The following is a 19,094-nucleotide window of genomic DNA, read 5'->3' on the forward strand; positions in this document are numbered from 1 at the left end:
ACACGGCTGTGTCTGCACATATCTATTATCTCTTGAATACAAATTGATATATTTCTTTTTTTTCCAAACAAATATTTTTTATTAAACAGTTTGTCTTTAAAAGCAACACAAAAAACAATCTCTCTCTCTCTCTCTCTCTCTCTCTCTCACACACACACACACACACACACACAAAACACATAGATATATTTCTAAAGCCTAGGAGGCAGTAGTACCAAATTGTCTACTCACAACAGATACATTTAATAAAAGATCGTAAAATTATTTTGATTGAAGAGATAAAATCGATGTTCACATTGGAAAAAGGCAAAATAAACAAGGAAACCCTATAACAGAGGGACAGGTTATAAATAACTAGGATGTTTAACAACAACAAAAAAATCTCCCAAAAAAGAAAGCACCCTACTTGATGTCACTCACTCTGTCACTTGAAAAAAGATAATTAGTGTAACATCTTGCCGGCAGACATTCTTGCTTCAGAGATTTCTAGCACACCTGATTAGATCCAAATTGGGGCGGGGAGGAGTTGGAGACTGGAACGTTGCATGCTTGTGTTATCTCAGTATTTCGACATCTCAGACTTTAAACATCCCTTTCTAATAAAGCAAGAACTAATTTAAGCCAACTACACTGCCTAGTCATGTGAGAAAACTAGTTTTCAACAAATAACTTCTCTGTTAGCTTCTAGAATTGTTCATTTTATCAATTCGTCCAGAAATAATCAGGGTAACTGTTCCAAGCTCCAAGCTATTTTCAATAGAATTCAAGTTACTTTGGATCTTTGTAAATGATGTGAATACCTGCCAACACTTAAGAATTCAAAAAAAGAATCATGGTTGGTCATACAGTCAGCCAGATGTTTAGGGTAGATGATGATGATGATGATGAGCACTATTATTAAATACATAAAAATATGAAATCACAGCTGCCAGTTCTCTAGCTGGGATTGGCCTTCAAGCACACTGAGTTCTTCCCAAGAATCTAAGATGTTGTTATTATTTTACATGGTTAAGAGTTATTCCTATCCATTATTATTCTGTATAGGGAGTTTTATATCTCATACCCATTTCAAAAATAAAGCTATGGAAGGGATGAGGCCCAACTACATTTTATGGAACAGCATAAATAGGTGGAGATAGAGGATGCTGCTTGAAATATATCCTTTGCTTCCATTTAAGAAAAAAAAAACTAAACTTGCTTTGGTATAACTCTATAGTCCTTAAATCTAAAGGCTTGGATATTTTTACTTCTTCATGCAGATCAATAAAAATGAAGCAAGAAAAAAGGAAGCAAAATTATTTCACTAAACCTCATATTCTTTTTTTTAAAAAGTGTTTTATTTATTAATCTACTGTAGCATTTTTCAATTATAATAAGCTATAAATGATAATGATGCTCATAACAACCACGGAATAAGTGCATCTTGAAAAGGAACATAAAAACTTCAAGGCTCCAGAGAATGGCAATTCCCATAGAATCTGTTTGAAACTATAATGTTAGCATGTGTATTGTGACGTCATTACCTCCCTTAGGTCTTCTTCCATGGATATCCCTTATAATTTCTCATTTTTTAGAAAAAACCTCGATTATCTGGTAAAGAACGTCTTGACTTGTATAGGTTTCTCCCCTACTATGTCTTCTAAATTAATCTCATTTTCTCAAGGGGGGGCGGGAATAAAATAATTTGTTTCTACCCAGTGCTGGTCAGAATATAGACATTTAAATTTCTAAACAGTGATGGAGATTTGGGATCTATTTCTAGTTGACTTAGTTTCTGAATCAACATCTGTTAAGATGTGCTGTAGTCTCTAGAAGCTCTCTAAAAATATATCTAGAAACAATCTGACAGGTTTGCTAGATAATTCACAATAACAACATCAAAGGAAAACATTGTCAGTCATTTTTAAAATTATCAGGATTAGATTTTTAGGATTAGATTTTAAAATTTAAATTAAATGATTATGTAGAAATAAGGGTTGTACCAAATCCCTCCAAAATGCCACCTTGTGTAACTGATTTAATCTATTTTATTAACATTTTGGACTGGCAATGTAATTCTTTGGATTGGCAATGTATTCCCCCCCCCCTTGGTGTTATTCACTGAGAATAATTGTTATGTCTATAGCTATTCATTTTAACTTTAAAATGAGTCAAAGGAAAAAAATATATGAAAATATAAAAAATAACATCTCTGTAATAACATGAACACTTCAAAACTCTAACAAATGAATTAAATAATTCGTAGTAGGAGCTCTGGAGTATCAGCTCAATTTAATGCACTGCAATTAGATGCAGCGTCTATATTACTATGCCTGGAATGTAACATTGCTATGTTAATCTGTTACACAGTATTTACATATATATATATATATATTGACTTATTTTATAATTTGATATACTAACATGTTTATGGTTTACACTGTATTTACATATATATATATTGACTTATTTTATAATTTGATATACTAACATGTTTATGGTTTACACTGTAAGTTATAAGATAATAAATAGTATAATACATTGAATAAAAGCCATGAAAATTAACAATTAACTAGAAAAAAAATTAGAAAAAGAATTTGCCACTCTCAAGGGTTTTTTTTAAAAGGTTCAGAAGCTAAATCCTAAAATGATTATTTCACTAGATATCAAGTGGAAAACAGGAAGATGTCCGAGAAAAAGTATTAAGCAACACTTTGCAGTGAGTGATAGCAACATTTGTTAGATTGCTAATCCTGTCTTTCCATCTGGGAGGCTTACATGAGATCTCTCTCTTCATTTTATCCCGATAACATCAATCCTCTCAAGATAGATTGCAATTTGAACCCACTCTTGGTCCAAAACCCCAAACATTACAACACATTGATTTAACAAAAAATAAAACAACTTGACTTTAAATCCAGGTAACCAGGATCTGAATGTGTGGTTTTAAAGATGAAAGGGTGGGGGGGAAAGCCATTAAGTTGTGTTTATGGTTTGATACGCCTGCCGGGCAATGGATCCAGCAATCCTGAATTTAAAAGATACAATGAAATATTTTAAAACAGATAAACTCATGGGAACCTCCTACAGATAGTCCTTGATTTATAAGAGACCTTTCAAAGTTACAATGACACTGAAACAAGTGACTTATGAATGTTTTCACGCTTATGATTGTTGAAGGCATCCCCATGACAACCAATTCATATTTATGATGGTTGCAGTGTCCTGGGGTCACGTGATCATCTTTTGTGACTTTCTGACAAGCTTAGTCAATAGGGAAAGCCAGATTCACTTAGCAACCAAGTTACTAACTTAACAATTGAAGTGATTCATTTCACGAGAAAGGTCGAAAAAGGGGGCAAAACTCACTTAAAAACTGTCTGACTTAGCAACAGAAATTTTGGGCTCAATTGTGGTCGTAAATCGAGGACTACTAGTATTCAACTAGGAATCCTGCAGCTTTGTTTTTTGCAAAGAGGCTTGGAAAACATGAAAAGGAATTCATGAAACTGAACGTTTCTTTCCCTGGATTATCATTATTCAGCGTGGGAAGCGAGATCAACCATGGTATTTCCTGCATGAAATTAAGAATACCATCTGATTTTCAGGAAAGGAAGTCTCGTTAGATCCATCACAGCTTATAAAAAATGTATGAGAATTGTAAATAACCATTTCCCGGAAAGCTACAGAGAAGAAAAGGAAACAAGCAGCCAGTCATCAAAAGAAACAGCTAAAAAAAGAAAAGGCATTTTAATTTACCATCCCAAAAGGTAGAATTAGCAAGTCCACCTGCACATCAGAGTATTAACCTGCCTCTAGCTATTGCAATATTAAAAGAATTATTAACTGGTGGAGCAATACAACTCAGAACTTTTGCTTTTAAAAAAACCACCACCATACCTGTATCTGCATTGGTGTTCTCTCCATTTTTCCAAACAAAGAAAAGACAGGTCCCTGCCTGGAGGAATTTACAAACTGTGACAAGCATTCACTCCCTATGAACTCCAGGCCTTCTGGAAACAACCGGATTTGACACTTTTCAGGTTTAATTTTTTTTCTTTGACACTTATTTCCTAAAGGCTTATGCTTTTTTTAAAAAAGGATTTAAACCTCTTCTGTCCTTAGGCTATAACTTCTAAAAACACATATTCTTGAATGTAAATTGAATTTAACCACAAATGCAAACAAGGAGATGGGTAAGACATCTGTTTTTCAAAGAACCTGAAAAGAATTCTAGTGGGGGTAAGAGAGAGGATGAAGAAAAAAAAGGTAAGGAACTTTTAATTCTATTAGAATGTGGACAAGGATTTTACCCCCTCCCCCCCAAAAAAAATCATACATTTTTCAACATTCCTATAATGGTCAAAACTGAAAGCATCCATATCTGTCCATTCTGCAAACGTTTAAGAAAGCCAGAGTTGATTGTGCATCTTACTTGTTTCATTCCAAGTTTACTGAGGACATCATATAAAACATAAAATTACACGTGTGTCCCCCCCCCCCGGTTGTAAATCTCTCTTAAAGTTCCTAAGGTGCCTAATATTACATACATTCAAGAGCCTGATGAAGACCTCTGGCCTCATACAGTCATCTGTAAGATTAATGCAGGGATGGCTTCAATTTGTGCTTAGGTTTTTCTTTCTACTGTCTTCTTTACATTCTATATAGTTTTATATAGAATAAAATGCATATGTCTGTCTGTCTTACCTATCTATTTCCTTGCTTCTAGCTGAGTACTCTCAAGAACTAACTCTTTCTGAAAGTCAAGGTTTTCTGATTCTCATTTTCCATTGCCAACATGGCAACTCGCAGACACACACACACCCTTGTGAAGTGCCACGTTTCACTGCTAGTCTGATAGATGTGCAATCTTGCTGAACTTTCTATTCAGCCTACCTGTTGAAGAAAAGAGAAAAGAAAAAAAGGAGGCAGACTCTTCAAACCTGTCTATCTTCTCTGTTAAGTACTTGCCTGGCATCTTGTGAAATCTCTGTAATTTTCTTTTGATTACAATGCAGCCAGACTCCCAATGCTTTCTCAATTAATGTTGTCAAAAGCATCACAAATGCTTGGGAAAGTGTCAGGAAGCCACTACTGCTTCAGATCTTGGGGCGCAATGGAAAGAATCTGGGGGAGGTTTTCCTTATTGCTGATATCCTAGACACCCTGTGTTTAATTAAGTCGTTTCTCCATGACAGAAATCTGTATCAACAATAGTGCAATTAATACTCTCACAGATCCTCTTACTTCTGACAGCTTCTAACTCATTTAAGCTACCCTTGTGCCCTATAGCTTAACATCACTAAAAGGGATCACGATGACTCTTTTTTTGAGTCCAGCTAGGAGGTTAAAATCACAAGAGCATATAATTTCATGCGGCACTCTATGTGCAGCTGTTCATTTTTAAAGACGGATACCCACTGCCATCAGTGTGGCTATTTAAAAAATGAGTTCTGAAATACATCTGCTTTGTCTGAAGAAAAAAAAATCCCGACCGGCACAATTATAATACTCGTGCTACCTGTGCTATAGATTTCTTTAAAGTTCTAAATGCCTAGAATGATTAAAAAGGCCCTATGGAAAAGTCAAGATTCCTACTCTTGTTCATCATGCACAATCTGAATGGAGGATAACTACACTTCCTTCCCTAAAGGTGGCACCACAAGCATCCAAACAGATTTGGCCAAATAGACATTAAGAAAGGTTTGCGGAGGAAGATGTATTTGTCAGAAAGTAGCAATTACTGTTATCTACATTTTTAAGGTATTGATCAATTCAGCTGTGTACCTGGTAACCATACCAGTGAAAAGGGTGTTGTTGTTGTTGTTGTTTTGCATTTGGGATAACTGCATAGAAATTTGGTAACTGTTTCTATGATGTTCAGCTGCTTTAAACTTATGCAGTATGTTGGAATTAAATGTAAAGCCATTTTGATTACAGGATTCCCATCTGCACTCTGAAATGTGGTGAGTAATTGCATAGTATAGCTCTGCTGTTTAAGGAGGAAGAGAGAGAAAGAGAGAGAAAAGTTTCTCATTTTGAAACAAAAGATGTAACTACAGTAACTCACGCAAATCGGTTGGAGGAATATTGTGTCAACTCATACTGCTGATGTGGTCTAATTGTTTTGCTATTTGTCTGGTTATACAGCCTAGTTTCATGCCTCTAAAAGTGCCAGAACTTACTTAAATGAATAAATATCAACAAGAGATCGGTCCAGGGAGTAATTAAGAAAAAAAGATCTCAGAGTCAAAGGGAATAAACCTAAACTATACCTAGAACAGAAATAAGCCCTATAATATTGTATTCATGGAAAATATGAAAAGATACTACTAATCCTGTTTTTAATCTTGGATTTTGAAATGTATCAAAGTATCAGCCTGTAAACTCGGAAAATGGTTTTCCTGTTATACAATGGAAGAAATAATATATTCCCTCCAAAATAATAATTATATAAAACAATATTTTTAAAAAATGAAATATAAGTGGTGATGGCAGTGGTTAAAATACAGTATTGCAGGCTCATTCTGCTGACTGCCAGCAGTTCAATCCTGATCGGTTCAAGATTGACTCAGCCTTGGATCCTTCCGAGGTCAGTAAAATGAGGACCCAGAGTGTTGGGGGCAATATGCTAATTCTGTAAACTGCTTAGAGAGGGCTGTAAAACACTGTGAAGTAGTATATAAATCTAAGGGACATTGCTATTGCTATAATGTGTTCTTCAGTTTTAGATACAAAGGAAATGAGATTTTCTCAATGTATTACTTTCTAAAGAGGTGTTCAAAATCAATATAGGTCAGTATATCAAAGCAAAATAACTAAGTAATAAACAGGAATAGCATCTATAGCAGTAGTAATAGTAGTATCTACTCCTGCCACACTGTGAATGAGAAGATCTGGGTTCTACTTCCTATTCTTTCATCTACTTCATTGGGTAGGTTTGGGTCAACCTAACCTAATTCACAAGCTGGCGCTCTTAAGAGTCAGTGGGAGAATGGGAGAATACCACATAGACCATTGTGAGCCATTACAGGAACTGTGAAAAAGCAATATAATAAAAGGCATTAAAACCAAATCCCTGATTTAGTTTAAGTTTGTGCTTTATTGCTTGGGTTAAGGGCTATGCTAGTCTTCTGAATGGTATGCAAGGGGCTGAACTTCAAAACTGTATGAAATCTGAGAAATACCTTAAGTCTTAAAAGAATTAGTTTGTCCACAATCCTTGATATTCCATGAAGTTAATTTTGCATGGGGCCTGAAAGAGAGTTTAAGCTATGGTTTTAACACTGCAGGAATAGAAAACTAAGCATTTTATGGAACCCTTCTATAAATAATTCTGGCACTGCTACAGATACTGCAATACAATATAGAAAAGTAATATGAGGAATATCTCTTCTTAAGGGGAAACATTGACATGGATGAGGTTAAGTATGATATTTAGCTATGGGGGACTAAGACAGAGTAAGTGAATTGGTGAAAAGAAGGAAAATGCAGTATTTGAATCATTTTGATGGAGGAAGTTGTGGTACAGGCAGGTACTGACATGCAACGAGATGAAAGACAGGGTTTGTTGAGTCTCTGAACATACTGTAACATTACTGCACGCATCACAAGTAAAGCGATCACTGAATTCCCTATAATGGTCTTAAATCAGATATTCTACAAGAATAGTCCTTGCCTTCTGCGGTGGACATTCTGACCCTGTGATATCATTAAATATTTGATATTAGGACAATTTCTTTTCTAAAAGCAGAGAAGGGTAGAAACAGTTGCTTATATCTGCTTTAACCATGAGCAATATGTGTGAACTCTAATAGTTTTTTTTAAAAAAAAAGTTTAACTGATGTTCTTTGTCCCTGAACATTCATTCTTGAAAAGAAAATGGATGTCAAAGAATGAAATGCACTTATTTACTTCATTGGATCACACCCACATTTAATCATATTTGGAACAGGCTCACTGAAATCAATTTGTCCTATTAACTTTAATGGATTTAATGAAAGTAACACTAAGTTTGGGTCCAATCCAGTATTTTTTTAAGCAAATAAATCTCCTGCAAAACTTCCAAGCTCATTTGAATTGAGCGGATTAATTTATATATGTTATGCTTTTTAAAGACAACTATAAACTACAATTTTCTGTGCTTACCTCGTCAACTGGCTGCTGAATATTTATTGTGAACATACAAGAAATTATTTCTACAAAACAGAGACAATGAAAAAGAGCATGGGATTTTACAAAGCTCTTATTTGAAAAAAATATGTTTGTATGAGTATTTCTTGAGTGTATTTATTATTTTTAGAAATTGTAGAGTACAGTAAACCTGTAACCCTTGGTTTAGCAGATTTTGATTTAAGACATAAAACCTATTGGATCCAAGTTTGTCCAAATTTGTCACATGGATGGATACTGTCCACTGTTCAGTTCAGATAATTTTTGCTGATGTTCTACAAAATGTGCATTCATTCTTTTAGCAAAGTAGTTTTTTCTATACAGATAGCCCTCAACTTGCCACAATTCAGCCCAAAATGTCTATTGCTGAGACGTTTGTTGTGGGGTTTGCCCCTGCTTTACAACTTTTCTTGCCATAGTTGTTAAGTGAATCACTGCAGTTGTTAAATTAATAACATGATTGTTAAGTGATTCTGGCTTCCCCACTGAATTTTTTGGTCAGAAGATCATAAATGGAGGTCACATGACCCAGGACACTGCAACTGTCGTAAATATGAGTTGGTTGCCAAGCATCTGAATTTTTGATCATGTGACCATGGGGAGTGTTGCAATGGTCATAACTGTGAAAAGGGTCATAAGTCAATTTTTTTAGTGCCTTTGTAACTTCAAACAGTCACTAAACAAAGTAATGTAAGTTGAAGACTACCTGTATATGTGTATTTTGGGTTGTAAAAAATATCAAATGTAATGCTAGTCATTTAAATAGAAGATTTATTATAATTCTTTAAAGAAATTAGCATGAAAAGTATCCTAAATGAAATGCTTTAAAGATATACTGGTAAGATAGAAAATATTCCATTGTGTGTATGTGTGTGTGTATGTGTGTGTTATATTTCTCTCTGTGTGTGTATTGTATATGTATGTGTATGTGTGTGTGTGTGTGTGTATCTATGTATGCATATGTATGTGTATCTATATAGTATGCATACCATATAGAAATAATATAGGGTTTCTTGCCTAAGCAGGGGTAGGACTAGAAGTCTATCAAGGTCCCTTCCAACTCTGTTTGTCTATTCTGCATCTATCTGTATCTATCTCATCTATATCTACATCTACATCTATATATATATAGATAGAGATAGATAGATATTTAGATAGATATAGATAGATAGATGAGTTTTACTTCATTGCCTTAAAAAAGCTCAGCAGAGTAAACATTTTCCTGTATGTTCAATAAAATACTGATTGAACAGGTAACTTTTCAAATTCTTAGCACAACCTCTAATAAAATAAACTCAAGTCTAACCCAATTACTCTCCTCTTTTGTTCCCCAACTGATGGCACTGATCTAACTACTCAGGATGAGCTGTTTTCTCTTCAAAAATGAAGATACACACTATCTATAGTTGTATTTGCACACATCTATAGTATTTTTATACTTTAGTATATAGACCTATCTTACTTTATAGCACTTGTGATCCTATAGTTCTTTTACATTTACAATACACCAAGCAACCTCTTGTATATAACAGAAGTGAAAAAAGTTCAACAGTTGAAGAGGAACATTTCATATAAAGTAAAAAGAAAACAAAAAACAGCTAAGTCCACAAGTATTTCTGTGCATAATATATATTTTAATTTGAGTGGATTTCAGCAGCCTGTAACAAAATATTTTTATTGCGTTCCCTTGCCAATTATTTATCTAAACAACATTCTCACTGTTTAATAATATTATATTGGAGACATTTCTTCACTGAAGAAGCTTCCTAAATGTCTGCTCTCTGGCAGTTTATATAATGATACTATCTTTTAGATTCCTATACATATTTGGTTCTGCATTTGCCATATAATTGGAAATATGAGAATGCAGTAACTTGCAACAAAAATATTACATCACATTCCTTGGGAGCTCAAAACGGAAACTGAAATGAAAACCTTCGCAATGTCCATGCAAAAACAAAACGGTCTCTATGAGATGCTTTATCATCACATACTTTTCTAATACTAGCACAAAATAATTAACTTTTTTTATATATTTCATTGCGAAGTGACAGGAAAGCGCCAATGCTAACATATTTCTCATTACAAATAGATGGGGTATTACAAATAGTGCATTTATATTAAAAAAACCCTGTCCTTATTTTGGCATAGCATAGGTAAAATTTAGAGCAAAACTGTCCTTTTGTTTTGTTTTGGCAAAACAGCAGCTTTCATTCCAGTGGTGAAATTCAATTTTTTTTACTACTGGTTCTGTGGGTGTGGCTTGGTGGACATGGCTTGGTAGGTGTGGCAAGGGAAGGATACTGAAAAATCTCCATTTACACCCCACTGCAGTGGAAGGATATTGCATAATCTCCATTCCCACTTCAATCTGCCAGCCAGAAGTGCTATTTGCCAGAGGTGGTATTTGCCGGTTCTCCGAACTACTCAACATTTCTACTATCAGTTCTCCAGAACCTGTCAGTACCTGCTGGATTTCACCCCTGATTCATTCTAATTTCAAATACGTTAGATTCTCATTTTATTAAGCAGTTTATTTATTTATTATTTATTTATTTAAATAGTTAAAAAGAGAACTCTTACCTTGGGCAGGGTCAGGTGGACCAAATTCAAGAGAATATCGTAGGATGAAATTGTTGTTCCACACATATAGTTGATTGTCTCTTGGATTGTAATCCACAGCAGCAATATAATGATACATGTTGGGGAAAGGGATGTCTACATATTCTGCTCGGCTTAACCTGGTGTTGTAAATATAGTCGATTGCATTTTTACCAGTTTCACTTTCATTGTCTTGGTAAACTGATCGCACAACGTAAAGCACCCCACATATCATAAAGGCATTAGAGGCTGCCCGTTTGTCGTAGGTTGTTTCCCACGTTGCTTCAAAACGCAGAGTATATGGATTGAGTTGGCTAATGACTATCATTCCATTGTTTTGTTCTGTAGCGTAAATTACCCACAAGCCATTTTCATCCACTGCCAGATCAATATCAGTCTTGCCCCCCCATCTGTAGGGGGATGTGTCATGGTAGTTGGCGGAATTTATAATAGCTTCTCCACTCTTAATTCTAGTCCTTAAGTCAAATTTGACAATGTTTCGGGTTCTTTCCTTATTAAAAAAGACTGCGCCATCATACACCACAAATCCAGTACCATCCACTCGATTTGGAAGCTTGTATGTTGTTTGTTGGCGTCCATTTTGGAAGTCCTCTAAAGATGCATATTCTATCAAAGTATCAGTGCGGTATGGAGTCCATGGCATGAAGTATATTTTATCTGCAGCCTGAAGAGGATCTTTGCACCACGCACCTGCCTTTTGTTCAGCTTCATATAAATTTGGGGAATCCACCACAGCTTTCAACGTCCCAGGGCAAACAAAAACTGGTAGTCACAGAAAGAAGCAAGACAAGATCGATTAAAAAAAAATGAATAAAATTCACAATATCCATTAAGTCTAGGCAAGCACAGTATGTCTGAATTCCTTTAAAGAAACAAAAAACCCTTTAACTAACAACAATGCCTTATAGTTCATACGTAATTAATACATGTATTAACCTTTGTCATCATGGTTCTTAAAAGTTACACCTGCAGCCTTTTCTCTGACAACAAACCAAGGTTCTATAGCATATTACTAAATCTGGAAAAAAAAAATAGAACTACCCTTGCATAAAAAGCATTTATTCTCCCGAACTGCTAATTGATGTAGAGCAGTTCAACTGGTCAATAGATGTTTTTAATTCTTAACATTTTCAAGAAACATTCAGAAACCCTCAGAATGAAAATAAATCTGCTTTTGACATACAAGGGGGAAAAATTAAAACATCAGATCCGTAGACCTACATCAAGAGCAACAGAAATAAAGAGCAACCAAATCAATGGATGGAACAGACCAGGAACCCTGTAATTATGGCATGCTATGGAGAGGGTTCTGGAAAGCCAAGCAAGATGACATTTTTATTAACAAATAGTCGTCATGGGTAAGAGAAAGACAGGGAAAGAGAAAGAGAGGGAAGAAGGAAGAAAGCAACGGGAGTCTTCATCTCAGAGCAGGTGCCATCAGATACTAAATCCCACCACCTGCTTTTAAATAGCCGAGTCAGTTTAGCAGCCAAGTCAGTTTATTGCAAAATTGCAAAATCAACTTCTTTTAAGGAAGGGTACTTATGAAATCCTGCTGATTATTACAGTCTCGGAGTGTTGTGGGGAAGGGGAAAGGGAGGAGGTCAACATCCATAAGGCACATAACAAGGAGCTGAGGGGTTTGGACTATATATGTTATTTACCTTTTTGCTCCACTTCTATTTCAAGCATCGGAAGAAAAATGAAAAAAAAAAGAAGGTGCAAGGGAAAAAAAAAGAAGATTAACACAAATTGACTATTAGGCAAAGATTAAATTAGTTAACAGATGTTAAACACAGGGAGAATAAGAACTGCACAACATTGGATAGAGAGAAACAGACAACAGGAAAACCTAGCTGGAGGAAGATTCTACAGTTACATAAGTGAACATGGATCAATCATTTTAGTAGGTTAAAGAGGCAGTACAGAAAATGCTGGGATGTAGTTTCACTTAGTCAACCTGAATAAATAATGAAAGACTTGACTAATGCATGATATACATAGCCTTCTGTTACCCAAGCAGCCTTAACAAGTACACCTAAAAAGGCCTTCTATTAATATGCTATCATATGCATGTGTTTTATATATTGTAATTTAGTATCAAGAAACATCTTGGTTAAAGGAAAGGCTAAAGGGATTTGCATAGGCCGATGTCTTTTGGGACCCCAATCTTATTTTTCTGCCAGAAAGAAGTGTTACTGTTACTGAAATTGCAAGATATACTAATAAAATTGGATTAGTCTTTATGTTTAAAATATTTAATTCAGACTAGCCTTTTACAAAGTTTCTTTGAGACTGCAAAATCCAAATCTTGAATGAGAAGCAAACCCAATATATTTGGGCACTGTAAGAGTTCTCAACTGGTTTGCTTTTTATGTAAATGACCAATTCTTGGTGAGTTTAGGCTGCCATTTTTCCAAATACAGAGGTTTCTTTAATTTCTTTTTAAAAAGATATAATTTCTTGTGGTATTTAGCTTTACTGGACTTTTTAGTTAAGGGAGAAGTGGACAAAAATGCAAATAAAATTGGGCATGCATGTAAGTAATTACAACATAGAAGAATATCTCTTAAGAATAACAGACAGTGGATTGAGCTATGGCGTAGTTGCTGAACAAACCACAATTGGCTGAGATTTATTCAGCAACCTAAACCAAAAGCAAACAAACCACAGAACAGCTTAACATGATGTATGTATCCACTCAATATATCATTAGTCTTAAAAGTCTATGCTGTGCTGAGTCAATGGATTTATAGGAGCTTTTGAGTTTTCCTTTAAATCAAAGATTTAAACGAACCTTCTGAAATGACTTGATTTTTCAATTGAATCTGTAGTTGTGAAGGGCCAAGAATACTTGATAAATCCTTTTATCATAGTTTGCATCTGCCTTGGTAAAGACTGTTGTTAGCTTATATGAAACCGCACACACCAAACATAATTGTAGCTTGATAGGTTCATTAGCAACAATAATTTTAATAGTCTACATACATCTTTTTAGGAGTATATTTGGGTCTGACTGAGATGGTGTAGGGTTTCCTGCCTGGGCAGGGGGTTGGACTAGAAGGCCTCCAAGGTCCCTTCCAACTCTGATGTTATGTTATGTTATGTTATTTCCCAATTTTACAATTTTCAGAAAAGAAAAGAAAGATCTACAAAATTGAACATGACCACTTATTTTGGCTATAAATTTTTCTATAGCCAAACATTCCAGCCTGTAAAGTTGATCATATTGATCATATCTCAAAGCCATTCAATGTGGACAGTGAAGTCCAGCAGTTCAGCCTAAATTAATACAAATGAAGAGCCAAGGGTGCATACGAAACAAATAATTTGGGCACATAGATTGCATTGTGGAAAACACGTTTTCATTTTAGAAGTATTGAAAATGAAGTCAAACTATGCAAAGGTAGAGACACAGTCCTTAATGCTCATGTATTATAATTCAGAGCTATGGACTTTCTTTACTTTGCTTTAAAATACGGCTCTGTTTTCTAGATCACACAGTTCAGTTTTAGAAAAGTCTTTAAGCAGGATGACCTTCCCCATTCTGCCACCTAGGAGATAAGACTACGAATTTTACTAGTTGAACTCTCTCTTTTTTTGGCTGTTACCAATTATAGAAAAACAATCTTCAGAGAGATACCAAAAGTCTTTTCTCGTTCAGAAAATCCTGGCAGCAAACCTTAAGATAAAACATTTACAATTTTTGCTTTTGACAAATTCCATAAGTAAGAGTGGAACATCTTGGGAAGGTTAGATTATATATATATATATATTTTCATGGAACGTGCTTTCCCCTCTCATCACGATAAGAGAGGGAAGGTGATACCTTCTTCATGTTAGCTGTATTGCTGGTTGAAAACGCCACGGTTAAAGAAGTAGAGGTTCAAGAGGACAAAGGAGTAAAAAAAGGTCATTTGTTTTGGAGAATGGATGGATTATTACTACTATTCCGTAGCCAAATGTAATACAATGAAAATTTATTTATCTCCCCCCACAGGGAGGGGGAGGGGGAGGGAAAGGGGGGAGGGGGGGAGGGAGGGAGGAAGGGGGAAGGGAGGGGGAGGGGAGAGAGAGAGAGAGAGGGAGAGAGAGAATCAGCAAACCAATAATAGATACTTTCAGAGGTGACTTTTAGGTACTAAAAGTGGAAAAACTTGCTACCTTGATTCCATTAGTTCACCTCATTTTTCACTTTGCTACAATGGTTTAATGTAAATTTTGCAGCTTATTCTGGTTTCATTTCCCACTGCTTAGAAATGAGAATGTTGAGATTTCAACTTTAGAAATAATAACTCTTCTCATCTGCTCCATCAATATCTTACCCCACTACCAACTAAAATATCAGGGCGGTTTACATTCAAAAGTTAAATGAATATTAGAAACATTTTAAAGGCCAATGTCAGAAATATCCTGGATTGAAATGTTCCTCGCATACATAACATGTTTTCTATAATTCAAATGGAAAGAAGATGACAGAGTAAAGAAAAAAATAAAGAAAGGTAAGGTATTTTGTTGTTTTTGTTGTGCAGAAAAACTCATCAATAATCCCAGGAGAGGAAAAAAAGGTATAGGTAAGGTCCACATTAAAATTTGAACAATTTTCTGTTTATAACTGCAATTTCCTCTTACTGAGAGAATTTGGAATTGTTCCTGGAGGTCAATCATGTATGCTTAAATATTGTTTGTGCATTATTCCATGTGACTATTATGCAATTGTATGTTTCTCTGAAGCCTTATAAGGTTTTCCTTATAAAACCTTTATAAGCAAAGTTACACATTTACATGATCTCCTTTCGGTATTTTATGCTGTGGGATAGGACTCTGGAGGCACAGAATGACTTTGAGGCCCGAATTAAATCCTCTGTCTAAAAACGAATTAAACATAACAGTCTAGATAGAAGAAGTAAACAAGAAACAAAAATCAGATTTAATTTTTCATTTAGGTAAATTTAGGTATTTTGCAACAGATTAACCCAAAACAGGGTAAAGAATTATCATCAGAATATGTACCAAATTACTGCTTATTATACTGGTTTTTTAAGAAGTGGTATAATAAAACAAACCACTTGTCTAATATAATTAATTAATTCAAGGCAGGGATCTATTGAGGATGTTCAGATAAACAGTCAATACAACTATGTTTTGACAAACAGAATTCCATAAATCTCCTTCCCCTGTAGGACTTTTTCATTTGTTTAAAAAAATACTGTATTTTTAGGACTATAAGATGCACTGGTGTATAAGACGCACCAAGATTTCGAAGAGGTAAGAAAGGAAAAAAAAGGGTTTTGCCCTCCCCAGCCCCCAGGAGCACTCTGCAGGCCTCCCAAACCCTCTGTGAACCCCGTTTTTCACAAAAATGGGCCCATTTTTCTCAAAAATAGGATGAGCGGTGTGGGGCTTCAGGAGGCCAATAATGGCTGTATTCGGTGTATAAGATGCACCAACATTTCCACCCTCTTTTTGGGGGGAGGGGAAGTGTATCTTATACTCCAAAAAATACAGTAATGCTGATTTGTGTCCACATACCATTACTTGCATGCATAGCTCTTTTCTTATTGAAACGAATAGGAAAATCTACGTATTTATCAGAATACATGTAAGACTTCGAGTGAAATGTATAAGCAACTTGCTGCAAAATAACTACTAGCTATAAAATTGCCTTATTTACTTTTGCTTTGGTTGAAAATCATTCACCTTGAAAAATGTTGGTCATGGCATTCTTAATGCAGCATGCCTCAATGCCAAGGAAATTTATTACATATTTCATACCAAATTTATTTTAAACACTCTGGCATTGTCCAAAAAAACATTTCCATGACAGTAATTATTTGGAACCGTCACATTTCTCTTTAAAAATGTTATAGTCTACCACATGAATCTTATGCACTCGATTCAGTCGTTAACGGTAAAATACACAGTTAAATTACTTCTATTAATTTTAATGATACTCAAATACAGTTTTACCTGGCCAAGGTCCATTTTTTTTTAATTTGAATTTATATCCCGCCCTTCTCTGAAGACTCAGGGCGGCTTACATTGTGTAAGGCAATAGTCTCATCCATTTGTATATTATATACAAAGTCAACTTGTATTGCCCCCCCCAACAATCTGGGTCCTCATTTTACCTACCTTATAAAGGATGGAAGGCTGAGTCAACCTTGGGCCTGGTGGGACTCGAGCCTGCAGTAATTGTAATTGCAGGCAGCTGTGTGTTAATAACAAACTGCATTAGCCTGTTGAGCCACTTCCCAGCCCATTTTTACTAGATCTGAACAATCTAAATCAATTTACTATCCCAGAAAATAGAATATAACCAAGTAAATAGAACAAAAAAAGATTAAAAAGAGGTTTGTAATCCATCACTTCCTGATGTTTGTGGATGTGAGCATATTCTATATTAAAAGAAACAACCGTGTACCTGCTCAGAATACTAAAACAAGGGCATAAAGTCAACAAATAAATGTTAGTGTCATGTACACAGTGGGCACATTGAGTACAGCTGTACATTTTGGGGGATAGCCTGGTAAAGTAATAAAATTGCAAGGTCCAATAGTACAGCTAGAAAATAAAATACCTCTGAATGTTTTCCACATAATTCCCGGATATAAACAAGGCTTAAAATAAAACATCATGCACGGACATATGAAGTGGTGTCTCTGATGTGCTTTTTAGTCCTAAAAGGACTTAGGTTATTTGGAGTATTAACATATACTGCACAATTCAGAGAAATGTCAAGTGGGCTTCTCTTCATTGCTCTGTAATTTAATCAATAACACCCTTATTTCAAGTTTGCATTTTAGGTCTACTTTAAAATTCTTGATTTTAACAGTATTTCTCTTGGAAATGTGCAATTTTGAAGTGGGGCACAGCAGATGAATAGTTGGTAGGAGGAAGTATTTTTTGAAAATAAAAAGAAATTTTTCATTGAATATATGTATTTTAGATGGCTAAAATTGAGAAGCAGAACACATACTATATATTTAATACAACTCTGATCACATTAAAATAGCAACAAACTACAAAAGTGGGGATTATTTTACCTATTTGTAATATATGGTTCCCAAATAATTTATCATATAAACTGATGAATGGATGGCATTTATTTAATGAATAGATTAATGAGTACCTGGAGTTCAATTGAGATAATATACTGATATCTGAACAATAATAGAAGTGTATGAACACTGGAATACATTATTCTTATACTAAACATCTGCCTTGCCATAGGGCTTCTATTCCTCTTTGTGGTTAAACTAAGTTTGCCAGTGCTTTAGTTTTGATTTAATTTTTAAAATAAGGGTTTCAACGGAGCACTGTGCAATGTGCTGCCCTGAAATTCCAACATAAGCAGAGGAACTAATAAAATACACAGTTATAGTAAGACACAGAAAGTAGAACCTCCATTATCCTATTTAGGAATAAATTTCATTGTATTCAAGTATTATGCTGGGCTTACAGTTACGCATTTTGATGGAATTTTTTTTTTTTGGGGGGGGGAATATATTCCATGCCAGGATTTTTCAAAATCTATTCCATGGAATCGTCTGAGAACTTTATGGGTTCCATCAAAGACTGGGGGTGAGAGTGGTGTTCACTGGAATTGAGCACATTTTCCAGCTAGAGTTTATTTCTTGATGTGCTCTATTCACAAAACTGATGACAACTGGAAATCTGAGATACCAGGGCCATGGCTGCCATATATGATGATTCTTCTCTTCTTCCTTGTACATGCAAAAATATGTGCCTAGAGGAAAAGCTACAAAATGAAGAGAACAAATAATCACATTAAAAATGTTATGACTTCCTAAAGTTCTGCTGTTGTTTTTTACTCCAGTAAATGCTTTCAACTGACTGAAGTCCACAACTACATAGATAGTTATTAATTGTTCTCATATATTCCAGGAATACTTGAGAACAACTGATAACTTGGTTCATTCATTCTTAAAGAACTTTGGATTTTTGATCATTTGGCCTTTTCAGCAATAATTTTGTAAGAAGAAAAACTGTAAGGAAGTAGGAGTCCCAAATCTAGTCATCTCTTTTGGATCTCTTAGCTGTGACAAGGAATTGAAATGCCCAAAGTGATAAGAGTACAATCTTAGCATGAAACAGTCATCCATCAATGGCCAACTGGGATCAACAATAACAAAAGTCAGGCTGCAATGAAAAACTGCAGTCATCCTTCCACGTTTTTAATTAAAAAAAATGGATAGTGGTTTTATGTTGTAGCTGCATTGGTAGTAAATTAGTTCAGAAGGCAATGTGCACTGTCTGATTAAGGATGGGTTCCTCTCTCCATGGCCTTGAACCTGAAA

At 35.0% G+C, this 19,094-nt stretch overlaps 1 protein-coding gene across 1 annotated transcript in view; it reads right to left on the minus strand.

The window, feature by feature from the left end:
- The window catches only part of ADGRL2 (adhesion G protein-coupled receptor L2), a 227,671-nt gene that overhangs the window by 54,970 nt on the left and 153,607 nt on the right, over positions 1–19,094 (minus strand). The window contains exon 5 of the mRNA XM_058174688.1: positions 10,735–11,535. Coding sequence (XP_058030671.1) covers positions 10,735–11,535 — 801 coding nt within the window. The remainder of the gene's footprint in view (positions 1–10,734; positions 11,536–19,094) is intronic.

Source organism: Ahaetulla prasina, chromosome 3 (assembly GCF_028640845.1).
Source record: "Ahaetulla prasina isolate Xishuangbanna chromosome 3, ASM2864084v1, whole genome shotgun sequence".
Taxonomy (NCBI): domain Eukaryota; kingdom Metazoa; phylum Chordata; class Lepidosauria; order Squamata; family Colubridae; genus Ahaetulla; species Ahaetulla prasina.